Source organism: Protomyctophum bolini (assembly GCF_963924005.1).
Source record: "Protomyctophum bolini genome assembly, chromosome: 10".
NCBI classification, from domain to species: domain Eukaryota; kingdom Metazoa; phylum Chordata; class Actinopteri; order Myctophiformes; family Myctophidae; genus Protomyctophum; species Protomyctophum bolini.
Window position 1 is genome coordinate 43,073,165 of NC_137871.1, and position 21,646 is coordinate 43,094,810.

Sequence of the window (21,646 nt, forward strand, 5' to 3'; positions counted from 1 at the left end):
ATGGGTTAAAGGTATAGGATTATAGCTGCTTCCTGCTTTAGAAGGCCAAAGGTTAAGGGAAGACAGATTGTGCTGCGAATGTAGTCAGGATTAACACTGGATTACCTTGTATGGCGGGCCCTCCCAGGTCAATGCAATGTGTGTGCGTGTGCGTGTGTGTGTGTGTGTGTGTGTGTGTGTGTGTGAGAGAGAGAAATGACCTACCCCCGAGCCTGCCAGTGAAGTCGTCTATAATAAAAGTTTTAACACACTCGTACATGTGCGTACAGTGACCCACACACACACACACACACACACCACTCTTAAGTGGCGTTCGTCAATGTTCAGCGGTTGTCACGACGTTGCGTGACCCCGTGAAAGTAGCCCATGAATATTACTCACCGATTTTGCTGACATCAAGATCAATCAATGCATGGTGCTTAATCACTTCCAACATGGCGTCCTTGCTTAGTAAGACATTGCTTCTGCGTTGTTTGGCTAGCTATAATAGTGTGTGTGTGTGTGTGTGTGTGTGTGTGTGTCGCTCACCTTCAGGAGAAGTTCACAGAGAGGAGAGCACAGCGGCACCAGCGTGCCAGGGGTCCACCGACCACCGCTGCTGCCTTCCCCTGCCCCTCCTGTGACAAAATATGCGGATCACGCATTGGTCTGAGCACTGCAGCCATCAGGCTATGCACAGACGACAGGCACAACAGTAATCATCCCATGAACTTTATTTGGAGCAACGTCATCATCGACATCGATGGACTGCCATAAGCAAGTAAGTGTGTGTGTGTGTGTGTGTGTGTGTGTGGGTGTGTGTGTGGGGGTGTGTGTGTGGGTGTGGGGGTGGGTGGGTGTTTGGGTCCATTGATAGAAACTGCTATGATCTAATGCAGTGGTTTTTCAACCAGTGGTCGGGGGACCACCCGGGTGGTCCGGGGACCACCCTTGAGGGGGTTCCAGGTGGTCCCCAGCTTAATAATGGGGAATTTGTTGCTAACCAAGTGGCCACTTATTGTAATCGTTTGGTTTAATGTTACACTCAAGAGTGAAATAATAGATTAAACATCGATTAAACAACGACCGACTGTGCTAGACCGACTGTGCGAGACCGAAGTGCGAAAGACCGATTGTGCGAGAAATTTATGCAAGAAATTTGTGCGAGACAGTGTGCGAGAAATTTGTGTTGTTTCAACGTCTAATCTAAGCCTAGACTGCTAAATCAATTTCATTTTTAGACTATTTTCACCCCAGTATCATTTAGTCTAAAAGCCTCAGATTGCTCAGTGGGAGGGATATATAAGGCTACAGTGGTGTAACATGTCTTCTAGCTCAGTGGGAGGGATATATAAGGCTACAGTGGTGTAACATGTCTTCTAGCTCAGTGGGAGGGATATATAAGGCTACAGTGGTGTAACATGTCTTCTAGCTCAGTGGGAGGGATATATAAGGCTACAGTGGTGTAACATGTCTTCTAGCTCAGTGGGAGGGATATATAAGGCTACAGTGGTGTAACATGTCTTCTAGCTCAGTGGGAGGGATATATAAGGCTACAGTGGTGTAACATGTCTTCTAGCTCAGTGGGAGGGATATATAAGGCTACAGTGGTGTAACATGTCTTCTAGCTCAGTGGGAGGGATATATAAGGCTACAGTGGTGTAACATGTCTTCTAGCTCAGTGGGAGGGATATATAAGGCTACAGTGGTGTAACATGTCTTCTAGCTCAGTGGGAGGGATATATAAGGCTACAGTGGTGTAACATGTCTTCTAGCTCAGTGGGAGGGATATATAAGGCTACAGTGGTGTAACATGTCTTCTAGCTCAGTGGGAGGGATATATAAGGCTACAGTGGTGTAACATGTCTTCTAGCTCAGTGGGAGGGATATATAAGGCTACAGTGGTGTAACATGTCTTCTAGCTCAGTGGGAGGGATATATAAGGCTACAGTGGTGTAACATGTCTTCTAGCTCAGTGGGAGGGATATATAAGGCTACAGTGGTGTAACATGTCTTCTAGCTCAGTGGGAGGGATATATAAGGCTACAGTGGTGTAACATGTCTTCTAGCTCAGTGGGAGGGATATATAAGGCTACAGTGGTGTAACATGTCTTCTAGCTCAGTGGGAGGGATATATAAGGCTACAGTGGTGTAACATGTCTTCTAGCTCAGTGGGAGGGATATATAAGGCTACAGTGGTGTAACATGTCTTCTAGCTTCCACACATCGAGCTGCCTCCGTTCCACCAAACGTCACCTCTACGCTGTCAGAGTTAACTCGCAGCTTTCCGGCTGACGCCTTAAGAATTATAGGGTCCATTTCCAGGGTAATTTAAAATGACATTCCTCCAGTTCAGAGGGCCGCAAGGAGACACATTTGTCTTAATTTAAGCGGAGTAAATTGAAAGTGAAAACACCCTGTGTCATGATTGTGAACGTCTCCTTTTATGATGAATAGCACGGTGGAACATACCCCCCCCCCCCCTCCCCCCCAAGGCTAGGCACGAGGGAACTTTTAACCCATTCTGGGCGGGAACCCCTTTTGGTGTTTTAATAAAGCATCATGTTTTTATACTTTAGCTATTGAAAAATAGCAGATCTACAAGCTCATAGCTCATAGCACCGAGTGCCGCACTACGAGCTTGTAGGTCTGCTATTTTTTGAAAAACCTGTGAAAATGTGCCGAAAATCTTTGGAAATTTGAGGAATCTTTGCAGGGCAAATTCTCTACTTTGCATCTGTATCTGTTATCTGTTTCAACAAGTTTTAGATGGTCATATCTCCTTAAATTATTGTCCAATTTCATTGAATGATACATCATATGAAAGTTTACATTCTGTACTTTAATAATCTGTAATAATCTGTAATCTTTAAAAATCGAGTTGAGGCACTTTTTGCTGGAGTCTGTCACATGTATATATATTCTTTCACAGCTAAATCTTTGCTTCTGGGGGGGGGGGGTCCCTGGAACTATATTTTCAGATGGTGGGTCGTTAACGGGCAATTTTGGGCACTGTATTTTGCCCCGGGCAATACAGTAATATACGGTATAATAACATACAGGTGTGATGGTATACAATTCGGGAGTTTTTCCCGGAGTTTGTTGGAAGGTTTAAGGGGAGTTTCCTGTAATATACACATCCATATTCCATGTTTTTTGCACGGTGTCGGTTGCCAATTATAGTTTTTGGCGGTCCTTGACATGAAATATTGAACACTGCACTGATATAGAAACATATAGTATTTCAGAAAAATGGAATTTAGAAGACTTTTTTTTTTTTTTCTATGTCAGGCCTAAATGGGTTAACCCATTCTGAACGGGAACCCATTTTGGTGTTAGCATCATGTTATGCTTTATAGCTATTGAAAAATAGCAGATCTACAAGCTCATAGCGCGCCACCGAGTGGCGCGCTACGAGCTTGTAGGTCTGCTATTTTTGAAAAATCGAAGAACGACTGACATTTTTAGAATTTGATCTCAGGTCAGAATGAGTTAATCAGACCAGTGTGTGTCCAGTGGAAACCTCGTATGAATCTGATCTCAGGTCAGAATGGGTTAATATGAAGCCAGAAGTTCAGACAAACTTATATACAGTGTATATACAGTCTTAGCCCCTGGAGGCAAAATGTCACCCCCCATTTGAGCTTATAATAATAAATAAATAAAATAAAAGTATAAGGACAATTTTCAGCGTGAGCGGCTCTGTGCCTTATGTTGGCCCGTGAAGTGAACACCATCCACTCTGCGTCAGATGGGTGGATAGTGTGTGTGTGTATGTGTGGCATTAGGGCCAACATCCATAATGTGAGCTGGGTTAAACCTTCACCTTAACCCATTCTGACCTGAGATCAGATTCATACGAGGTTTCCACTGGACAACACACTGGTCTGATTAACCCATTCTGACCTGAGATCAGATTCTAGAAATGTCAGTCGTTCTTCGATATTTTCAAAAATAGCAGACCTACAAGCTCGTAGCGCGCCACTCGGTGGCGCGCTATGAGCTTGTAGGTCTGCTATTTTTCAATAGCTAAAGCACGACGTGATGCTAACACCAAAATGGGTTCCCGTTCAGAATGGGTTAACCACAGCACTGTATCAATCACAGGGTGGTGGGAAATCTGTTTAGATTTTATTAAGTTAAAATGAGCTCACACACTTATAGAAACACTGGGGTGGGAGGGAGAGAGAGAGACCAAGTGGAAAACAAAAAAAGTTTATACCAATCTAACCTTATTACCTATATGTGAACGTATAGCTGCTTCCGAAAGAGAATGGAGAATAACTTAAATAGTTTTCGTAACATAATAAGTGTTCCCTCTGAGTAACAAACATACTGTAGCATATCCACGTTTCCACGTTAATTTATTCCCATTCAATTGTGTATATATATATTTTTTGTTACACTTTTGTTTTGGCAAATTATACGTATGTGTTTTCTCATGGCAGGCCGGAAGGAAGGAAGGAAGGAAGGAGAATTGATTTCTATTCATGTATTAATTTAATAAATGACGCCCCATTTATGTTATTATTTCCATGTCAGAAAGACTGACTGACTTTATCTGGCTGCAAGTTCTAGTATAATAAAAAGCTATTTTTAAATAAATGACAATATCGAATTGAATGGCAATATAAATCCAATCGGCTCCCTATCGGTATATCGTATCGAATCGGGATTGAGAGCTTGTAGATCAGCTATTTTCGGGGTGCATATTTTTTATCCCACGATTTTGTAACCCATTTTTCACCCCTGTGTCAATCATCTAATGTGATCCTGGGCTCTACACACCCTCCACCAACCTAGTCCCCATATATGGGGGACAAGGGGAGAGCAACGGACTTGAACTCATGCTTCCTTCATGCCTGAGTGTCCAAGTGTCTCCTTTACACCTGACAGGGGGGAGTTTCCCTGGTTGGACGTGGTGGCGTAGCGCGTGGAAGGAACACGTTATTCCAACCAGTTCCTTTCCCCTCCATCAGGCGCCCCGGCTGGCCAGGGGGAGGCAGTATAGAGACCAGTTCCTTTCCCCTCCATCAGGCGCCACGGCTGGCCAGGGGGAGGCAGTTTAGTGACCAGGATTACTGCATGTTTTTTGTGAGGGTACCTACCCTAACGCTGCATTCGTGATCTGGAGAGGGCAGTTGTTTTCCATACAGGTATAAAAGGGGCAGGGGCTGAATGAAGCCCCCTTTGATGTCTATGTGAGCACGTCCCTGACCAGAGTAGTTTAACCCATTCTGAACGGGAACCCATTTTGGTGTTCGCATCATGTTATGCTTTAGCTATTGAAAAATAGCAGATCTACAAGCTCATAGCGCGCCACCGAGTGGCGCGCTATGAGCTTGTAGGTCTGCTATTTTTGAAAAATCGAAGAACGACTGACATTTTTAGAATCTGATCTCAGGTCAGAATGGGTTAATCAGACCAGTGTGTGTCCAGTGGAAACCTCGTATGAATCTGATCTCAGGTCAGAATGGGATAAGGAAAGGGTTGTTTGTGTTTTGACGTGGTTCACATCGACACAGAGAGGAGGCATCTTGCAATTATATACATCACTGTCATTGTCGGGAAGAAACCTCGCATGTCCTTTATCTTTTGATTGATTGATTGAAATATGTATTAACAGTTTGCAGAATTACAGTACATTTCAAGCACAAACTCAATACAGAGACTGTTAACTGTGAGTGGACGACCCAATTAAGCGTTACACTTGTTTACAACAGGGTCCACATTGTTCAATTCATCAAAACATTTAGAGACATACAAATAGACACTTCTACGTATATGTAGTTAACCCATTCTGACCGGGCACCCATTTTGGTGTTAGCATCATGTTACGCTTTATGTATTGAAAAATAGCAGATCTACAAGCTCATATCGCGCCACCGAGTGGCGCGATACGAGCTTGTAGGTCTGCTATTTTTGAAAAATTCGAAGAACGACTGAGATTTTTAGAATCTGATCTCAGGTCAGAATGGGTTCATCAGACCAGTGTGTGTCCCAGTGGAAACCTCGTATGAATCTGATCTCAGGTCAGAATGGGTTAAAGAACAGAACAGGAATTCATCATAGTAATAGGAAGCAAAAGGGGAAAAGATACAGTGAGAGGAAAGGGGGGCGGGGGGACATCACATCACAGAGAGGAGGCATCTTGCAATTACATATCGCTGTCATTGTCGGGAAGAAACCTCGCATCTCCTTTATCTATAACGTTGTGTGTTTTTGAGTGGTGCAACCTGCGCTCCCTTATGGAGCTACTGTACTGTGTGTGTTTGGCTGAGTGCCTGCAGGGTGGGTGCAAGCTTGTATAGATCTGCTGAAAAGTAAGACGTTTTGTACATTATCCCATTCTGAACGGGAACCCCTTTTGGTGTTATAGCATCATGTTATGCTTTAGCTGTTGAAAAACAGCAGATCTACAAGCTCATAGCGCGCCACCGAGTGGCGCGCTACGAGCTTGTAGGTCTGCTATTTTTGAAAAAATCGAAGAACGACTGTGACATTTTTAGAATCTGATCTCAGGTCAGAATGGGTTATAATCAGACCAGTGTGTGTCCAGTGGAAACCTCGTATGAATCTGATCTCAGGTCAGAATGGGTTATAATCAGACCAGTGTGTGTCCTATAGTGGAAACCTCGTATGAATCTGATCTCGGGTCAGAATGGGTTAATCAGACCAGTGTGTGTGTGTCCAGTGGAAACCTCATATGAATCTGATCTCGGGTCAGAATGGGTTATGAGGTTTTCCGCCTGACAGAGACGATATTCCACACACGTCCCTGGGGGGGGGGGCGTACAGTATTAGCTGCAGGATCTCTTCCTTCTAATGCCGTTGTCACTGATCTGAACGCCGCCCGCCGCAGAGTAATGAAGTGTCAACGACAAATAAGACAAATGTTTGTGGAGATAATAGCGTTGTGTAGTTGATGCAGTGTTACTTTTTACTTTGAACAACTGCATTATGTTTCCCCCCCAATGTACTGTAGTGTAAATAAAGACCTCTTTCTTTCTTTCTTTCTTTCTTTCTTTCTTTCTTTCTTTCTTTCTTTCTTTCTTTCTTTCTTTCTTTCTAGACAATTGACAATTAGGCCTTTAGCAGACACTCCTAATCCACACTGGTGACGGGCGAACGTATAGCGCTGACACTATACTGTACCGGGTTAATGTCCCTTCATTATGTCTGCACTGTTGAATTATAAGCGAGTTGTAGTGTGTGTGTGTGTGTGTGTGTGTGTGTGTGTGTGTGTGTGTGTGTGTGTGTGTGTGTGTGTGTGTGTGTGTGTGTGTGTGTGTGTGTGTGTGTGTGTGTGTGTGTGTGTGTGTGTGTGTGTGTGTGTGTGTGTGTACAGTAAGTAGCGTGTTGAAAGGCTTGGTGTAATAATAATGGTTGATCATTTGGAGAACGCATGCAGGGCTTGGGTCTTCCCAGGCGTTCATCAGTGGTGTAACTTATCAGAATGTCACGACGAAATGTCTCTCTCCAACAAACAAAAAAGACACAAGGTGCCTGTCGGTCACACTCTCCCCCTGCCTCTGTGAAGTGTGTAATGGGAAGAAAAGAGGGGGATTAACGCCGGGAGATAAAGGACGGAGAGAAAGGGAAAGAGAGGGACGGAGAGAAAGAGGAGGGGCCGTCGGTGACAGACGCTGCGTGACGCGCGGCGGGGCCTGAAAAACCAATTTCAGGTGGTCTCCATAATTGCACCTTCCCCCCCCGTGCGTTAACAGCATAACAGCACCAGTTCGTGCTGGCCCGCCACACACACACACACACACACACACACACACACACACACACACACGCACACGCACAAGCTAAAATGTAATATAGGATTATAAAAATCCTCTTTATTTTCATTTTGCTGCAGCTTTGGGGGCTTGTAAACGGTGCGATCGAACCCGGTCTGGCCTGCAATGCAGGCAAGGAGCTCCCTCTGCAGATATTGGGGACACGTACGGGACGTTTGTGGCTGTGTATAGGGCCACTGGCTGTGGGCTGGGAGCAGACACACAGAGGGCTGTATATAGGACCACTGTCTGTGGGCTGGGAGCAGACACACAGAGGGCTGTATAGGGCCACTGGCTGTGGGCTGGGAGCAGACACACAGAGGGCTGTATAGGGCCACTGGCTGTGGGCTGGGAGCAGACACGCAGAGGGCTGTATAGGGCCACTGGCTGTGGGCTGGGAGCAGACACACAGAGGGCTGTATAGGGCCACTGGCTGTGGGCTGGGAGCAGACACTCAGAGGGCTGTATAGGGCCACTGGCTGTGGGCTGGGAGCAGACACTCAGAGGGCTGTATAGGGCCACTGGCTGTGGGCAGGGAGCAGACACTCAGAGGGCTGTATAGGGCCACTGGCTGTGGGCTGGGAGCAGACACACAGAGGGCTGTATAGGGCCACTGGCTGTGGGCTGGGAGCAGACACACAGAGGGCTGTATAGGGCCACTGGCTGTGGGCTGGGAGCAGACACACAGAGGGCTGTATAGGGCCACTGGCTGTGGGCTGGGAGCAGACACACAGAGGGCTGTATAGGGCCACTGGCTGTGGGCTGGGAGCAGACACACAGAGGGCTGTATATAGGGCCACTGGCTGTGGGCTGGGAGCAGACACACAGAGGGCTGTATAGGGCCACTGGCTGTGGGCTGGGAGCAGACACACAGAGGGCTGTATATAGGGCCACTGGCTGTGGGCTGGGAGCAGACACACAGAGGGCTGTATAGGGCCACTGGCTGTGGGCTGGGAGCAGACACACAGAGGGCTGTATATAGGGCCACTGGCTGTGGGCTGGGAGCAGACACACAGAGGGCTGTATAGGGCCACTGGCTGTGGGCTGGGAGCAGACACACAGAGGGCTGTATATAGGGCCACTGGCTGTGGGCTGGGAGCAGACACACAGAGGGCTGTATAGGGCCACTGGCTGTGGGCTGGGAGCAGACACACAGAGGGGCTGTTCTACAGTCAATTACACTCGTCTTAAGTCATGTTAGGGAGTCAAAGAGCTTAACCCATTTTGACCTGGGAACGATTCTGCAAATGTCTTCTAAAATCCTGACTTTTTTTCTTGAAAAAGCTCTGGTTTTCTATGTCAGTCGTTCTCAAACACTTGTCATGTCACTCTTCACGATTCTTCAAAAAATAGCAGACCTACAAGATCGTATGAGCTTGTAGATCTACTATTTTTCAATAGCTAAAGCATTACATAATGCAACACCAAAAGGGGTTCCCGCCCAGAATGTGTTTATATCAAATGCTTTACATTTGCTGCTCTGAGGGCAACTTTTGAATGCTGCTCTGAGCGGCTTAAATGCTATGCATACAGCGCATCACGGTTTAGCCAATGAGAAAGCCAACTAGACTATAGCACAGTGACGTCAGCCAATGAGAAAGCCAACTGGATAGCACAGTGACGTCAGCCAATGAGAAAGCCAACTGGACTATAGACCACTAGAGGACTAGCATGCAGATCGATGATAGACTCAGCAGATCTGGTTCTCAAACTTTTTCACGTCAAGAACTCCTAGAATTATGTATTTGGCCACCGACCTCCATCTCAAAATATGTTGTTCCAGGGGACTGTCAGGGGAACTTTTCAGCACAGTGTGAAATAAAGTCAGGTCTGAAAGCTGTTTGGCCTCATGAGTGGTTGTTTATTAAACAGAAGATTAAGTTGACTGATGAGAACGCAACTACCTCTTATGGAGACAGTTGCATATAACATGAGGCATAAATGCACATACATTCGTATATATGGATTGAACAGAATTCAGGAGAGGGTGTGTCTTTCTGGCCAAGTGGTAAATCTGTATGCCAGCAAGCAACCAGCTTGAACCAGAAGACAAGACGTGACCTTGGTGTCTAGGCCCTCAGAGCAGAGAAAGGAGTGAATCAGAGTCTGATATGTAGGAACAGAACCTTGAATCACACGCCTCCCCTGCTTGTACCCCTGCTGTACCGAGCATACACATCCTGGAGATAAAGGGTTAAAGGTCTAAACATGTCAAAGTAAATTTAAAGTGTGTATCTATGAACTAACTAAGGGAATCAGTATATTTCCCTAACAGGACCTGTTGCCTACTTCCGGTCCAGGACTTGTCCCAGTTGGTTGGTCTATGTAGGAGAGACGCCGTTGGACTGAAGCCCCATGAAGTGAACACAATTTACATAACTCTGTCTATATCTAAGGCTCTGGGGAGAGTCAGCCCGGCCAGCAGACCTCTGGCATCACTATATGACTCAGACATAACCATAAACACGCCCATATATATAGGCATAAGTAGAGAGATATTATGCACATAATGGGGGCGTCAGTGGCGCAGCGGTTATAGAGGTTGTACAATAGAACAGCTGCGTGGGAACCGTGAGGTTCCCGGTTCGATCCCTGTGTTCTAGTGTCGAAGTGTCCTCGAGGCAAGACTCTGAACCCCTATACTGGCTCCCCATGTGCAGGTTATCGGTGCCTTGCATGGTTTCCTGAATGTGTGTGTGTGTGTGTGTGTGTGTGTCTGTGCGTGTGTGTGTGTGTGTGCGTGCGTGCATGGGTGAATGTAATGCACACGTAAAGCGCCTTGGATAAAGGCGCTATATAAATGCACCATTTACCATTTAATACGGTCATGATGTGCTGATATAAAACTCAGCGCGTGCTTTGGCAAGGACTCGAGGGAGTCGTAGAGATAAGTAGTTTGTGGTTGTCTATATAGGGGCATTTACAGTATGGATGTACAGTAGATCTCTCCATCTTGAGATATATACAGTGCAGTGAAATATATAGCAGTATTCACACTCCTTCACTTTTTTCCACATTTTGTGTTGTTACACCCTCATTTCAAAAAGGGATTAAATCCGTATTCTTTCTGATCAATCTACACACGATAGCCCATAATCACAAATTGGAATTTTATTTCTGCAGAGAAGAATGGGGGAAAAATACCCCAAATTCAAAGTGTGCCCAGCTTGTAGCATCATTCCCCAAAAAGTAATTGCTGCCAAAGGTGCATCAACAAAGTACTAAATCAAGAGTGTGAATAATTATGTACTTTGTGTTTTTCCAGTTTCTTATTTTTAATGAATTAACAAAATATTAAAAAATATCACTGATGATGAAAAATCACTTCATCATCATTATGTGGTATTGTGTGTAGATTGATGAAGAAAAAAATTTGAATCCCTTTTGAAATGAGGTTGTATCCAAACAAAACGTGGACAAAGTGAAGGAGTGTGAATACTTTCCGGAATGCACTGTATACCGTGGTTTATGTTGTGTGTGAACAATAATAGCGATTGTCCCCCAAAACCCCACCTCCAGTCACCACCGAGGATGGAAGAACTTTTTAACCCATTTTGACCTGGGAACGATTCTGCAAATGCCTTCTAAATGCTGACTGTTTTCTTGAAAAAGCTATGTTTTCTATGTCAGTCGTTCTCAAACACTTTCATGTCACTTTTCACGATTCGTCAAAAATAGCAGACCTACAATCTCGTAAGTGGCGCGCTATGAGCTTGTAGATCTGCTGTTTTTCAATAGCTAAAGGATTACATAATGCTATAACACCAAAAGGGGTTCCCGCTCAGAATGGGTTAAACTGCTCACTCTTCACTTTAGTTTCCTTCATTTATTTCCACACACTCAGTTGAATTAGACCTGGCTGGTGAATAGATAATCTTTTAGTTGTGCTTTAGGAGAAAAGTATAATATGTTCTAGGGGGTAATTGTCAGCGTATAATGACAGCACAAAGCATTTGAGCATTTTGCGCTGGCGGGGAGTCGGGGACCAGAGGAGTTTAGTTTACTGGCAGTGTTTCATTCTGTAGCGCTCAGGTACGCCCGAGGGACATGCATGTACGGGAGGAACGCTATTAACCAGATGGTGGAGTAGCTCTGGTCCACAGCCTTCTATACTGCTTCTACCATTCTGCCCTGCGCCGTATATAAGGCTATGGGACTTTCAGTTTTAAATCTCAAATCGAAATCAGACCTCAGCCTCTCCTCTTTAGCGTAAATAAAAAATAACGTTTTTGCTACTCACCAAAACAAAGGCGTTGTGTCATTAGAAAGCCTATGTACTTGTAAAGGAGCAACTTGGACACTCAAGCATGAAGGAAGCATGAGTTAAGTCCGTTGCTCTCCCCAGGTTGGCGGAGGGTGTGTATCACAGGAGGATCACAGTAGATGATTGACACAGGGGTGAAAAATGGGTTACAAAATCATGGGATAAAAAATATATAAAAAATAAAAAAAGAAAGCCTACTTTCCTTAGTGGACGCACTCTGACCCCCCCCCCCCGCCCACCACCACCACCACCACACGTATAAACGGTAGGCCTACTTTTTGGCCAAAAAGGGGATTTTTTTTCCACCGGGGCTCAGAGTGCGTCCACTAAGGAAAGTAGTCTTTCTAATGACACGACCGGCCTTTGTTTTGGTGAGTAGCGAAAACGTTCTTTTTATTTACGCCCAAGAGGAGAGAGAGGCTGGTCTGATGTCGATTTGAGATTTAAAACAGGTAGGTTATGAGGTTTCCTTTAGACACTGAGCACCAACACTTTGTGGAAGTTTTGTTCATGGACGTTTGATAACGATTGCTTCAATTAACAGGGAGTGAGAGGCAGGGACTGTGTGTGTGTGTGTGTGTGTGTGTGTGTGTGTGTGTGTGTGTGTGTGTGTGTGTGTGTGTGTGTGTGTGTGTGTGTGTGTGTGTGTGTGTGTGTGTGTGTGTGTGTGTGTGTGTGTGTGTGTGTGTGTGTGTGTGTGTGTGTGTGTGTGTGTGTGTGTGTGTGTGTGTGTGTGTGTGTGTGTTTCCTACCTTCAATAAGGTCGTCAGGTTTATCTACAGAAAGATACGATGTTTTTCTTATCGTGTTTGGTGCGCACGCACGCAGGCACGTGCACACACACACACACACACACGCACGCGCGCGCACGCACGCACGCGCGCACACACACACACACACACACACACACACACACACACACACACACACACACACACACACACACACACACACACACACACACACACACACACACACACACACACACACACACACACACTTCCCAGGTGGTTGGCTGTTGCTTCATTATATGTACTTTCTAAGTAAAGAGGTTGTTATTTGCTGCAGTCTTAAGCAAAGGCTACCAAAGGTGTAATGTATTTTAGACCATGTTGGTGTTATTCAGACAGATGCTAGATTAATTTGTTTACTTGGTATCCTAGTTTCCATAGTTTCAGTATATTCTTTTTCATGTTCATGTTCATGTTCATTTTTCATGTTTCATGTTGTTTGGACAGATGCTATCTTGTTTATCTTTGATCCTAGTTTACTAGTGATATTAATGTACGGCACGTGCGTGTAAGATAATTCTAATGATAATATTTAACGTAATAGTAACCGCTCAGGAATGTAAATGGATAAATAAAAAATTGAAATGAAAAAAAAAATCAGAACAAAAAGTCACACGTTTAGACCTGAGGACGATTCTACAGTTTTCAGAAAAACCCATGTTTCCATGTCAGTGGTGCTCAACCTTTTTCACGTCAAGAACCCCCCAAAAATATATATATGTAATTGGCCGCCGACCCCCATCTGAAAATAATATGTTGGACCCCCCCCAGAAGCAAAGATTTGAGTTAAAAACATTCGCTCTGCAAAGATTTGCGGCACATTTTCACGATGAAAAAAAATAGCAATACAAGCTTGTATAGCTTGTAGATCTGCTATTTTTCAATAGCTAAATAACATTTTTATCATTCGTTCTCAAAGTGCACATGGTCCAGGGAGCCTACACCGATCCAGTGATCGTCCAGGGATCTGGACGACTATAAGCTGGAAAGTGGGTGAGCTTTTCTTTGATCTATTATATTTTTGGGTACTTTTTAATTCAGCTTATAAGTGGTCAGATAGATGTAAAATAAATCACACCTGTGTGAAGTGAGGGGCGCTCTTATCGCAGTGTCCCAATGTTACTCCATCCATATAGCGTTGTCTGGGAGCTTTACAAAGTCACAGCAAGCGGACTTCTTTTTTGTCAAATATGTTTTTATTGAACAGATTATAAATTATTACAAACATTATGATATGAAATACTTTTTTTATGAAACAAAATGAAAGAAAAAAAGATAAAGAAATCCCTTAACCCTCTCCCACCCATACTGCTCAGTGACACTGCATACTATATAATAAGATGATAGAAAGCTCATGGAAAACATCTGAAAAGAAAATGGCGTACAGTCAACCATATCAATGGTATCCTGTCTATTAATCGTTTCTACTCAGGTAATGGACAAGGGGCAGCCAAACCTTATCAAACTGTCTCTCCCTGTTTCTCAGGAAATACCTTATTCTCTCAAGATGAAGTGTACTAGTCATTTAATTTAACCAGTGCTTAAATGCAGGAGCCTCTTCCTTCTTCCAGTGTGTCAGAATTAGTTTTTTCGCTGTAATCAGACCATATGAGAAGAGTTGTTTCTGTGCTCTCGTCAACATAGGCATGGAGTCTAGTGACAAACCCAGAATTATTAGTACAGGATCGGGGTCAATATGAATACTCAAAATATCAGAGAGCGTCTCAAATATCTTAATCCAATATCTTTGTATTCGAGGGCAAAGGGCGAAGCTATGAAGAAGATTTGCGTCTATTGTATTACATTTGTCACAATGCGAAGAAATATCTGGGTATATGTTATGTCATTTTAATTTGGAATAATGGAGTCTATGTATGACTCGAAACTGGATAAGGCAATGTCTGGAATTGATAGAGTACGCATTCATTTATTCAAGGCTGTCTTCCCAGACAGCGAGCGGACTTCTATATGGCCTTGTGCACTGTTTGGTCCTGCAGCTGCCATCCTGTAGACGTGCCAGTTCTACTCTTTCTGCCATCTATGTATGTATATGCACCACGTCTCTGACATGGGTACAACGGGTACTCTGACCACGGGTGCAACGGGGTATCGCATAGCCTGGGTGTGAGCCATGGATCTCCAACTTCCATCGTTCCACTGACTCTGTGCTCTACAGCCGGGGGGACCGTTCTAGTATACTCTGTCATCACACCATGGTGGTGCCGTCGCCCAGCCGGTCCATGAATCCACGGACGAGTGGCATGTTCAGGGCGGTGCCCAGGACGGGTACCCTCCTGGCCAGGCCCACCGCCACGGGGAGGAGGCCGCGGAACAGCATGTACAGGCCGTACACCTCCAGGGCCACGCCGGCCAGGGGCCAGCCGTACAGCACCAGCAGCACGCCGCCCAGGAAGAACGCCGTGGCCTTCATCTTCTTCCTCTGGAAGAAGAACCGGAAGGTCTTCTGCAGGCCGACCACGGACGCCAGGCCGGCGATGAACAGCAGGTTCCCCATGCCCATGAGGAACTTGTCGAAGAACAGGAGCATCCCGAAGAAGAGGAAGAACACGCCGAAGCCCGTCAGCCCCATCCCGATCTTCTGGGAGTCCGAGAGACCCAGAGACAGCATCGTTTTCAGCGATGATGCGTCAGGACGGCTCACGGCGAAATATCAATATGCTGTTTCCGTTCAGTTGTGGGTGGAATGGTCCTGGGAGGACAAACAGTGGAACAAATTGAAAAGGGGGGAGAAAAAACACCTTCGCATTTCAAAATGTAATACCGGAGCATCTGACTTGTTCTGCACGATTCATTCAATTGCAGGGGGTGACTAACGAAGTTTCGGCTTTACGTCTTTCCTCAAACAGTCCAATGGCCAAACCTATTGAATGCACACTGTTGCAACAGTCCTCTGGATAATCTCGTCGGCTGCCAGAATGGGGTGAGAACCTCGCAGCCACCTCGCGGCCCTGTTTTGAGCTCATGAATCCAACTTTGGTGACACCACTGTGACGTCTGCCATGACCCCCCCCCCCCCCCCACAAATGGGGGGGGGGCATTTCTTGCCCAAATAGGGAGGTCTGTGATGTCAGACCGGCGTATACAAGTACTCTGATCAGCAATATCTCTTACCCGATGACGCACGTAAAGGTGGATCAACAGGTCGACAGCACGCCGCCATGGCAGCAGACCTAGGCATCAAAGCAGGAGACCGGGTGATGCTCGTGTGGACGCGGCCCTCTTCGCCCGTCGCCCTGAAGGAGCTGGCGGAAAGTCTAGGGACTCTCGTCGGAGCGGAGGGCCGCGTGTCGGTGGAGAACGTGGAGAGACTGCCGGCGTCCTCCCACGCCACGTCCACCTTCGACTGGGTTCTGTCGTGCCTGCTCGCCGACAGTCACTCCGTGCACAGCCTGGAGACGCTGGCGGAGATGGCTCGGGTTCTCAGGCCGGGCGGGAAGCTGGTGGTGGAGGAGACGGTCACGGAGGAGACGGTCACGGAGGAGACGGTCACGGAGGAGACGGTCACGGAGGAGACGGTCACGGAGGAGACGGTCACGGAGGAGACGGTCACGGAGGAGAGCGACGGCCAGAGACGGAGCGTCGTCGTCAGGACCGCCGACAGACTGACGTCGGCGCTGAGGTTATCCGGTTTGGTATCCATCGCGGAGGTCAGTAGAGTAACCCCGTCCCCGGAAGTAGTGAGCTCCCTGCGGGGTGCCATGGTCAGTAGAGTAACCCCGTCCCCGGAAGTAGTGAGCTCCCTGCGCGGTGCCACGGGTCACCATGAGGACAGCTCGCTCACCAGGGTCCGAGTGTCCTCGTCCAAGCCCTCCTACGAGACGGGATCCTCCGCTCGGCTCAAGCTGCCGTTCGGGAAAACGAGACCCATGAAAGCGGCTCTCGATCCCAACGCCGCCAAGATGTGGACCCTGTCGGCGCTCGACACGAACGACGACGACGGCGATGCGGATCTGCTGGACTCGGACGCTCTGCTGGACAGCGACGACCTGAAGAAGCCCGACCCGTCCTCTCTGAGAGAGCCGTCGGGCTGCGGACCCCCCGGGTCTGCCAAGCAGCAGAAGAAGAAGAAGAAGGCCTGTAAGAACTGCTCTTGCGGTCTGGCCGAGGAGCTGGACGAGGAAGGTACCAGCGACGAGAAGAAGACCACCCCGGCAAAGTCGTCCTGTGGGAATTGTTACCTGGGCGACGCTTTCCGATGTGCCAGCTGCCCATATGCAGGGAGGCCAGCATTTAAACCTGGAGAGAAGATTATGTTGGACAGTAAGGCCCTCAATGACGCCTAAGACCTATCCTTGATGCGCTGCTATACAATACAAGTTTATGGACCAGGCCCGAGACCGACCTACAAATCACCACGTTTAACAACCCCCCCCCCCCCTAATTTGCAAGTGAAGTAGTCATGCAGGCAAAATTAAATTGAAACCTCCAACACAACCTGGGTGTGCTCTCCCTCGCCATTTGCATAAAACAGTGACAACTGGTAAACATACTCGCATGCATGGAGACAATTTTGTGTCATTTTTGTGCACAGCCTTTGCAATACCATACAAATACAATGTATAGTTTGAGCATGAACGCCTCAACATTCTCGGGCAAAGACGTAGGGACATCTTTGCCCGAATACTTTTGTGTGTACAGAATGTAACCAAGAATGTAACCAAGTAACCAATCAATGTCATCTGTGCCTCAGTCAGTCCGTCTGTGCTGATGAAGGTCAAATCGACCGAAACGTCGACCTAATAAAGAGCAACATTTTGGCGAGCGTCTGACACTTGTTGACAGAAAGATACCCTTTTTAACCTGTGCCTCTGTGAAGTGTAACAGTGACGTGGACAGTGTACGTATGTACTTCTCAAAAAACAACGTTTGCAAAGATGTACAAACACCATGATGTGACTTGGCATCCCCGCCATGTCACCATCGGTGAAATATCCTCAACAACCTTAACCCATTTCGACCGATACCGATTCCTAAAACTGTCTTCTAAATCCTGACAGTTTTCTGAAAAACCCCTATGTTTCTATATCAGTGGTTCTCAAACATTTTCACGTCAAGGACCCCCAAAAACTATATGTATTTGGCCACCGACCCTCATCTGAAAATATGATGTTCCAGGGACCCACCCCCAGAAGCAAAGATTTGAGTTAAAATGTTATAAGAAAATATATTCAATGATTTGAGGCACATTTTCACGATTTTTCAAAAATAGCAGACCTACAAGCTCGTAACGCGGCACTCTGTGCCGTGCTATGAGCTTGTAGATCTGCTAAAGTAATGCTTAAAACACCAAAAGGGGTTCTCGTCAAAAATGGGGTTAAAGGTTTCATGACATTAATTTTATTTATTTTTTATTTCTCGTTTTTCTTTTAGGTTTAATGATCTCAATTACATAAAAAAAAACTGGTCTGGAGTTCTCTGAGGTTTGGAAGTCTTCTGAGCTGCAATGAAAACAGGCAAAACAGTGACATCTGCTGACAAATCACATTGATATCAATGTGGAAACTCAGAGCCAGGAATCAGTATTTTTGGGTGCAATTGAGCTTAGAAAAATAAATAAAAACAAAAGATTTATGTCACAATCCCTTTAAAGGACAACCAAGGTTCATGTTTTAGGTTGTTATTAGAGAAAGTAAAAGATGAGTTTTAAACTTTTTTAATTCGCTGCTTTCTTTCGTTATAGGGATTTTAGCTGTTTTTGACATAGGGCATACGAACATGGGGCTAAATATGTATTATTTTACAAAATATTATGCCAATTTATTATTTTATTATTTACTATATAGTCCTAATGGAGCCCAGGAAATTACATCACAAAAGATCACAGGATCTACTGAATGTGAAGGTAGCCTATACAGGGAGGAAGCCACACTGTGTGTCATATAGGCTCAATATGTCAGTTTGACACATTCAGTAGATCCTGTGATCTTCTGTGGCCAGATGTAATTTATTGGCGTCTAGTAGGACTATAGTAAATAATAATAATAAAAATCGCTATAACATTTTGTAAAAAAAATCTTCCCCCCTGTCAAAAACTGCTAAACCCCTAAAACAATTAACACTTATCTTTTACCTTCTCTATAATAACAACCTAAAACATGAACCTTGGTTGAAAAAAACTAAAGTTGTCCTTTGAGAAGGAGGAAAAAGGGCAATAAAGACAGCTATTTTTGCCACACAACACCGTCCCAAAATAGGGTCCATGTGGTCAAAGGTTCTTCAGCCCATCCACTGCTGTGGCAGGAGATTCACCCAGATGTTTTGTGTTGAACACACAGGACGGCCATTCTTTACTCTGTTTCCTTTTGGCGGTATTAACCTAACCGTTCAAGTTGTTGCTGCGAGAGTGAGGTCTAGCCAACACCAACTTGGGATTCATGGATCGCTGCCCTCCACAACATCAGGTTCTTGAGCTCCATAGTGTTGTCAGCCAAGCTGTCGCGCCGCAGCACGTCTACATTAGGTGGTACGCTTCTTTCCCCTCCTGGCTTTGCCCTGGGTTGGCTCCCAGATAGGGTCAAATTACTTGCCTCAAGTTCTGGGTGCCTGACGTGACGCAGTGCCCTGCCAGCCTCCTCCTTATAGAGTAGAGTATATGAAACCAATCTGTCCACAGTTCTGGACAAGCCTGCAGGAAACACATAAAGCCGTGGGGTTTTGGTGAAGTCGATGCGGGTCACAACACTTTCTTCTCTTCGAGAAGTTTGTGAAGTTCATCCGCCTCTTCGGCGGTCTTGACTCTGATGAGCAGCGGCAGGGCTCCGCCGGGGTTCTGGTCGTCCACGGACGGGTTGGGAACGCACACCACCAGCACGTTGTTCTTCCCCACCCTGGAGCAGGGCACGGAGGCCTGCAGGACGATGTTGAGCAAGACGTTCCCCAGGTTGGTGTCGGCGCGGACCAAGAGCTGGGTCTTCCCCCCGGGCGTGAGCTTCAGGTGCAGCGTCCCGACGCCCTTCTCCTTGTACTCCGACTCCTTCTTGTAAAACAGCTTGCACCTCTTGGAGTAAAACGCGTCCGTCTCCCTGACCTCCGTGACTTCGGGTCTGGGAGGCTCGTCCGACTCCGCGTTGGCTCCGTTGTCGTGTGTCGTCGGCTGGACAGTCTCGGCCCCTGTAGCCCCTCCAGCACAACCGAAGGGCAACAACGGGGGGGCCACAGACTCAGCGGAGAAGGCCTGCAGGGGCGCTCGGAACTGGGGCGGGGCTTGGCCAAAGGGGCCGGGGAAGGACGGGCCGAACGTGGCGTGCTTGTCACAGGAAAACGGAATGGAGCTGCTGGAGAAGGTGTCCCTGTTCTTGTTAAATGTAAACAGAGCGCCGCCACCGGAGAACGCGTCCTTGTCGTAGGGATCCGGCGGGCCGGTGCTGGAGAGCGGCGGTGGGGCGGGAACGGTCGCCGCCGGCAGGTGCGGCGGTGTGCCCGCCGCATATCCCGCGGCAGAGGTGTCCACCGTCTGCCCAAAGCTACTCAGCAGCGTCGGGAAAGCCAGGCTGCCAGTGGGAGGAGCGGCAGCGCTTTTGTCCGGAGACGAGCGGCCATGATCCTTATTATTGCCAAAAGAAAACAACCGAGTGCCGTCGCTGGAGGAGGAGGAGAGTGACGTGGCGGTACCGGTCGTCGGTGGTGGGACCGCCCACGGCCTATCTCCTGATGACGCCTGACGGTCTGCGAGTCCTTCGAGCACCGTGGCCGATCGAGCCGCCGCCGCCCCGGCTGCTGCTTCTAACTCCTCCACCCCCGAGTACTTGTCCTCGATGTTGGCCAGATGCCGCTCGTAGTCCAGGAAGACGGGGCTGAGGTCCAAGAGAGGGTTGGCGTCCACGTGCTTGGCGATCCAGTCCCGCACCGAGCAGTTGAGCGCGGACAGCTCTCGGTTGTAATCCTCGTTAGCGCTGCTGGTGATAATACTAGTGTTGGTGCTGTTAAATATATTACTGCTAGTGTTGCTGGTGATGATACTAGTGTTGGTGCTGTTGAATATATTACTGCTAGTGTTGCTGCTGGGGATGCTAGTGCTGTTGAGCATGCTACTGCTGCTGCTAGGACTGTTGTTGAATATGCTGCTGCTGCAACTGATACTGCTGTTGCTGGCGATCCGAGTCAGGCTGGAACCATCGAAGGTCTGCTTGGGAGTCACGTCAGCCGCCGTGGTTGGCTTGGAGGCGGCGGCGGGGGCGGGGTTGCTCAGTGCCCAAGCAGGGGCTAAATTAGCGTTAGCCGGCGTTACGGCAGGGGAATAATACAAACCACCGAAAGGACTGAATAAGCCATCGGTCTGCTTCGAAGTCACGCTAGTCGTGGTGTTTGGCTTGGAGGCGGCGGGGGCGGGATTGCTCAGTGCCCAAGCAGGGGTGGTAGTAGTGTGGTTGGGGGAAGGGAAACCGCCCGTTAGAGGAGTGAAGCTGTTTGCGTGGGTCAGGCCGCTCAAGCCTCCAAATGAAGACGTGGTGCCGTTGCCGAATCCCAAGAACGCCGGCGCTGCTGAACCACTGCCGGCGCTCGTTGCTGTCGTGGCGGGGAGTCCGTCGAACCCTCTCAGGGCTCTGGGACCCTCGCCCTCTCCTCTCAGGGGTCTGGGACCCTCGCCCTCTCCTCCGGCGTTTCGGCGCACAGCCTTCTTAATTTCGCGTTTCTCCAACACGCCCTCGCTGGCGATGGGATAATCGTCCTCATGGTTCCAGTTCATGTCGGTCGGGTTTCTGTCAGTGATCCTCTTCGCCATCAGGACTGTGGTAGTCTATAAAAGGGTCTGCGCTGTATCTGTGTGCGTGTGCGTGTCTGTCTGGAACTACGTCTATAACAGA

General features: G+C 47.3%; 2 protein-coding genes and 1 long non-coding RNA gene across 3 annotated transcripts in view; 1 reads left to right on the forward strand and 2 right to left on the reverse strand.

The window, feature by feature from the left end:
- LOC308322944 overlaps window positions 1-21,646 on the reverse strand; it is a 447,594-nt gene that overhangs the window by 187,263 nt on the left and 238,685 nt on the right. The window lies entirely within an intron of this gene.
- Window positions 15,028-15,450, reverse strand: LOC308322903 (vesicle transport protein GOT1B-like; the record flags this gene model as incomplete). Its single annotated transcript, XM_080774392.1, has 1 exon — window positions 15,028-15,450. One exon carries the CDS (start codon window positions 15,448-15,450, stop codon window positions 15,028-15,030), a length of 423 nt encoding a protein of 140 aa, XP_080630518.1.
- LOC308322904 (anamorsin-B-like) lies at window positions 16,001-17,125 on the forward strand (the record flags this gene model as incomplete). The annotated part of the gene is made up of 1 exon (XM_080774393.1): window positions 16,001-17,125. The coding sequence occupies one exon, from the start codon at window positions 16,001-16,003 to the stop codon at window positions 17,123-17,125; it is 1,125 nt and encodes a 374-aa protein (XP_080630519.1).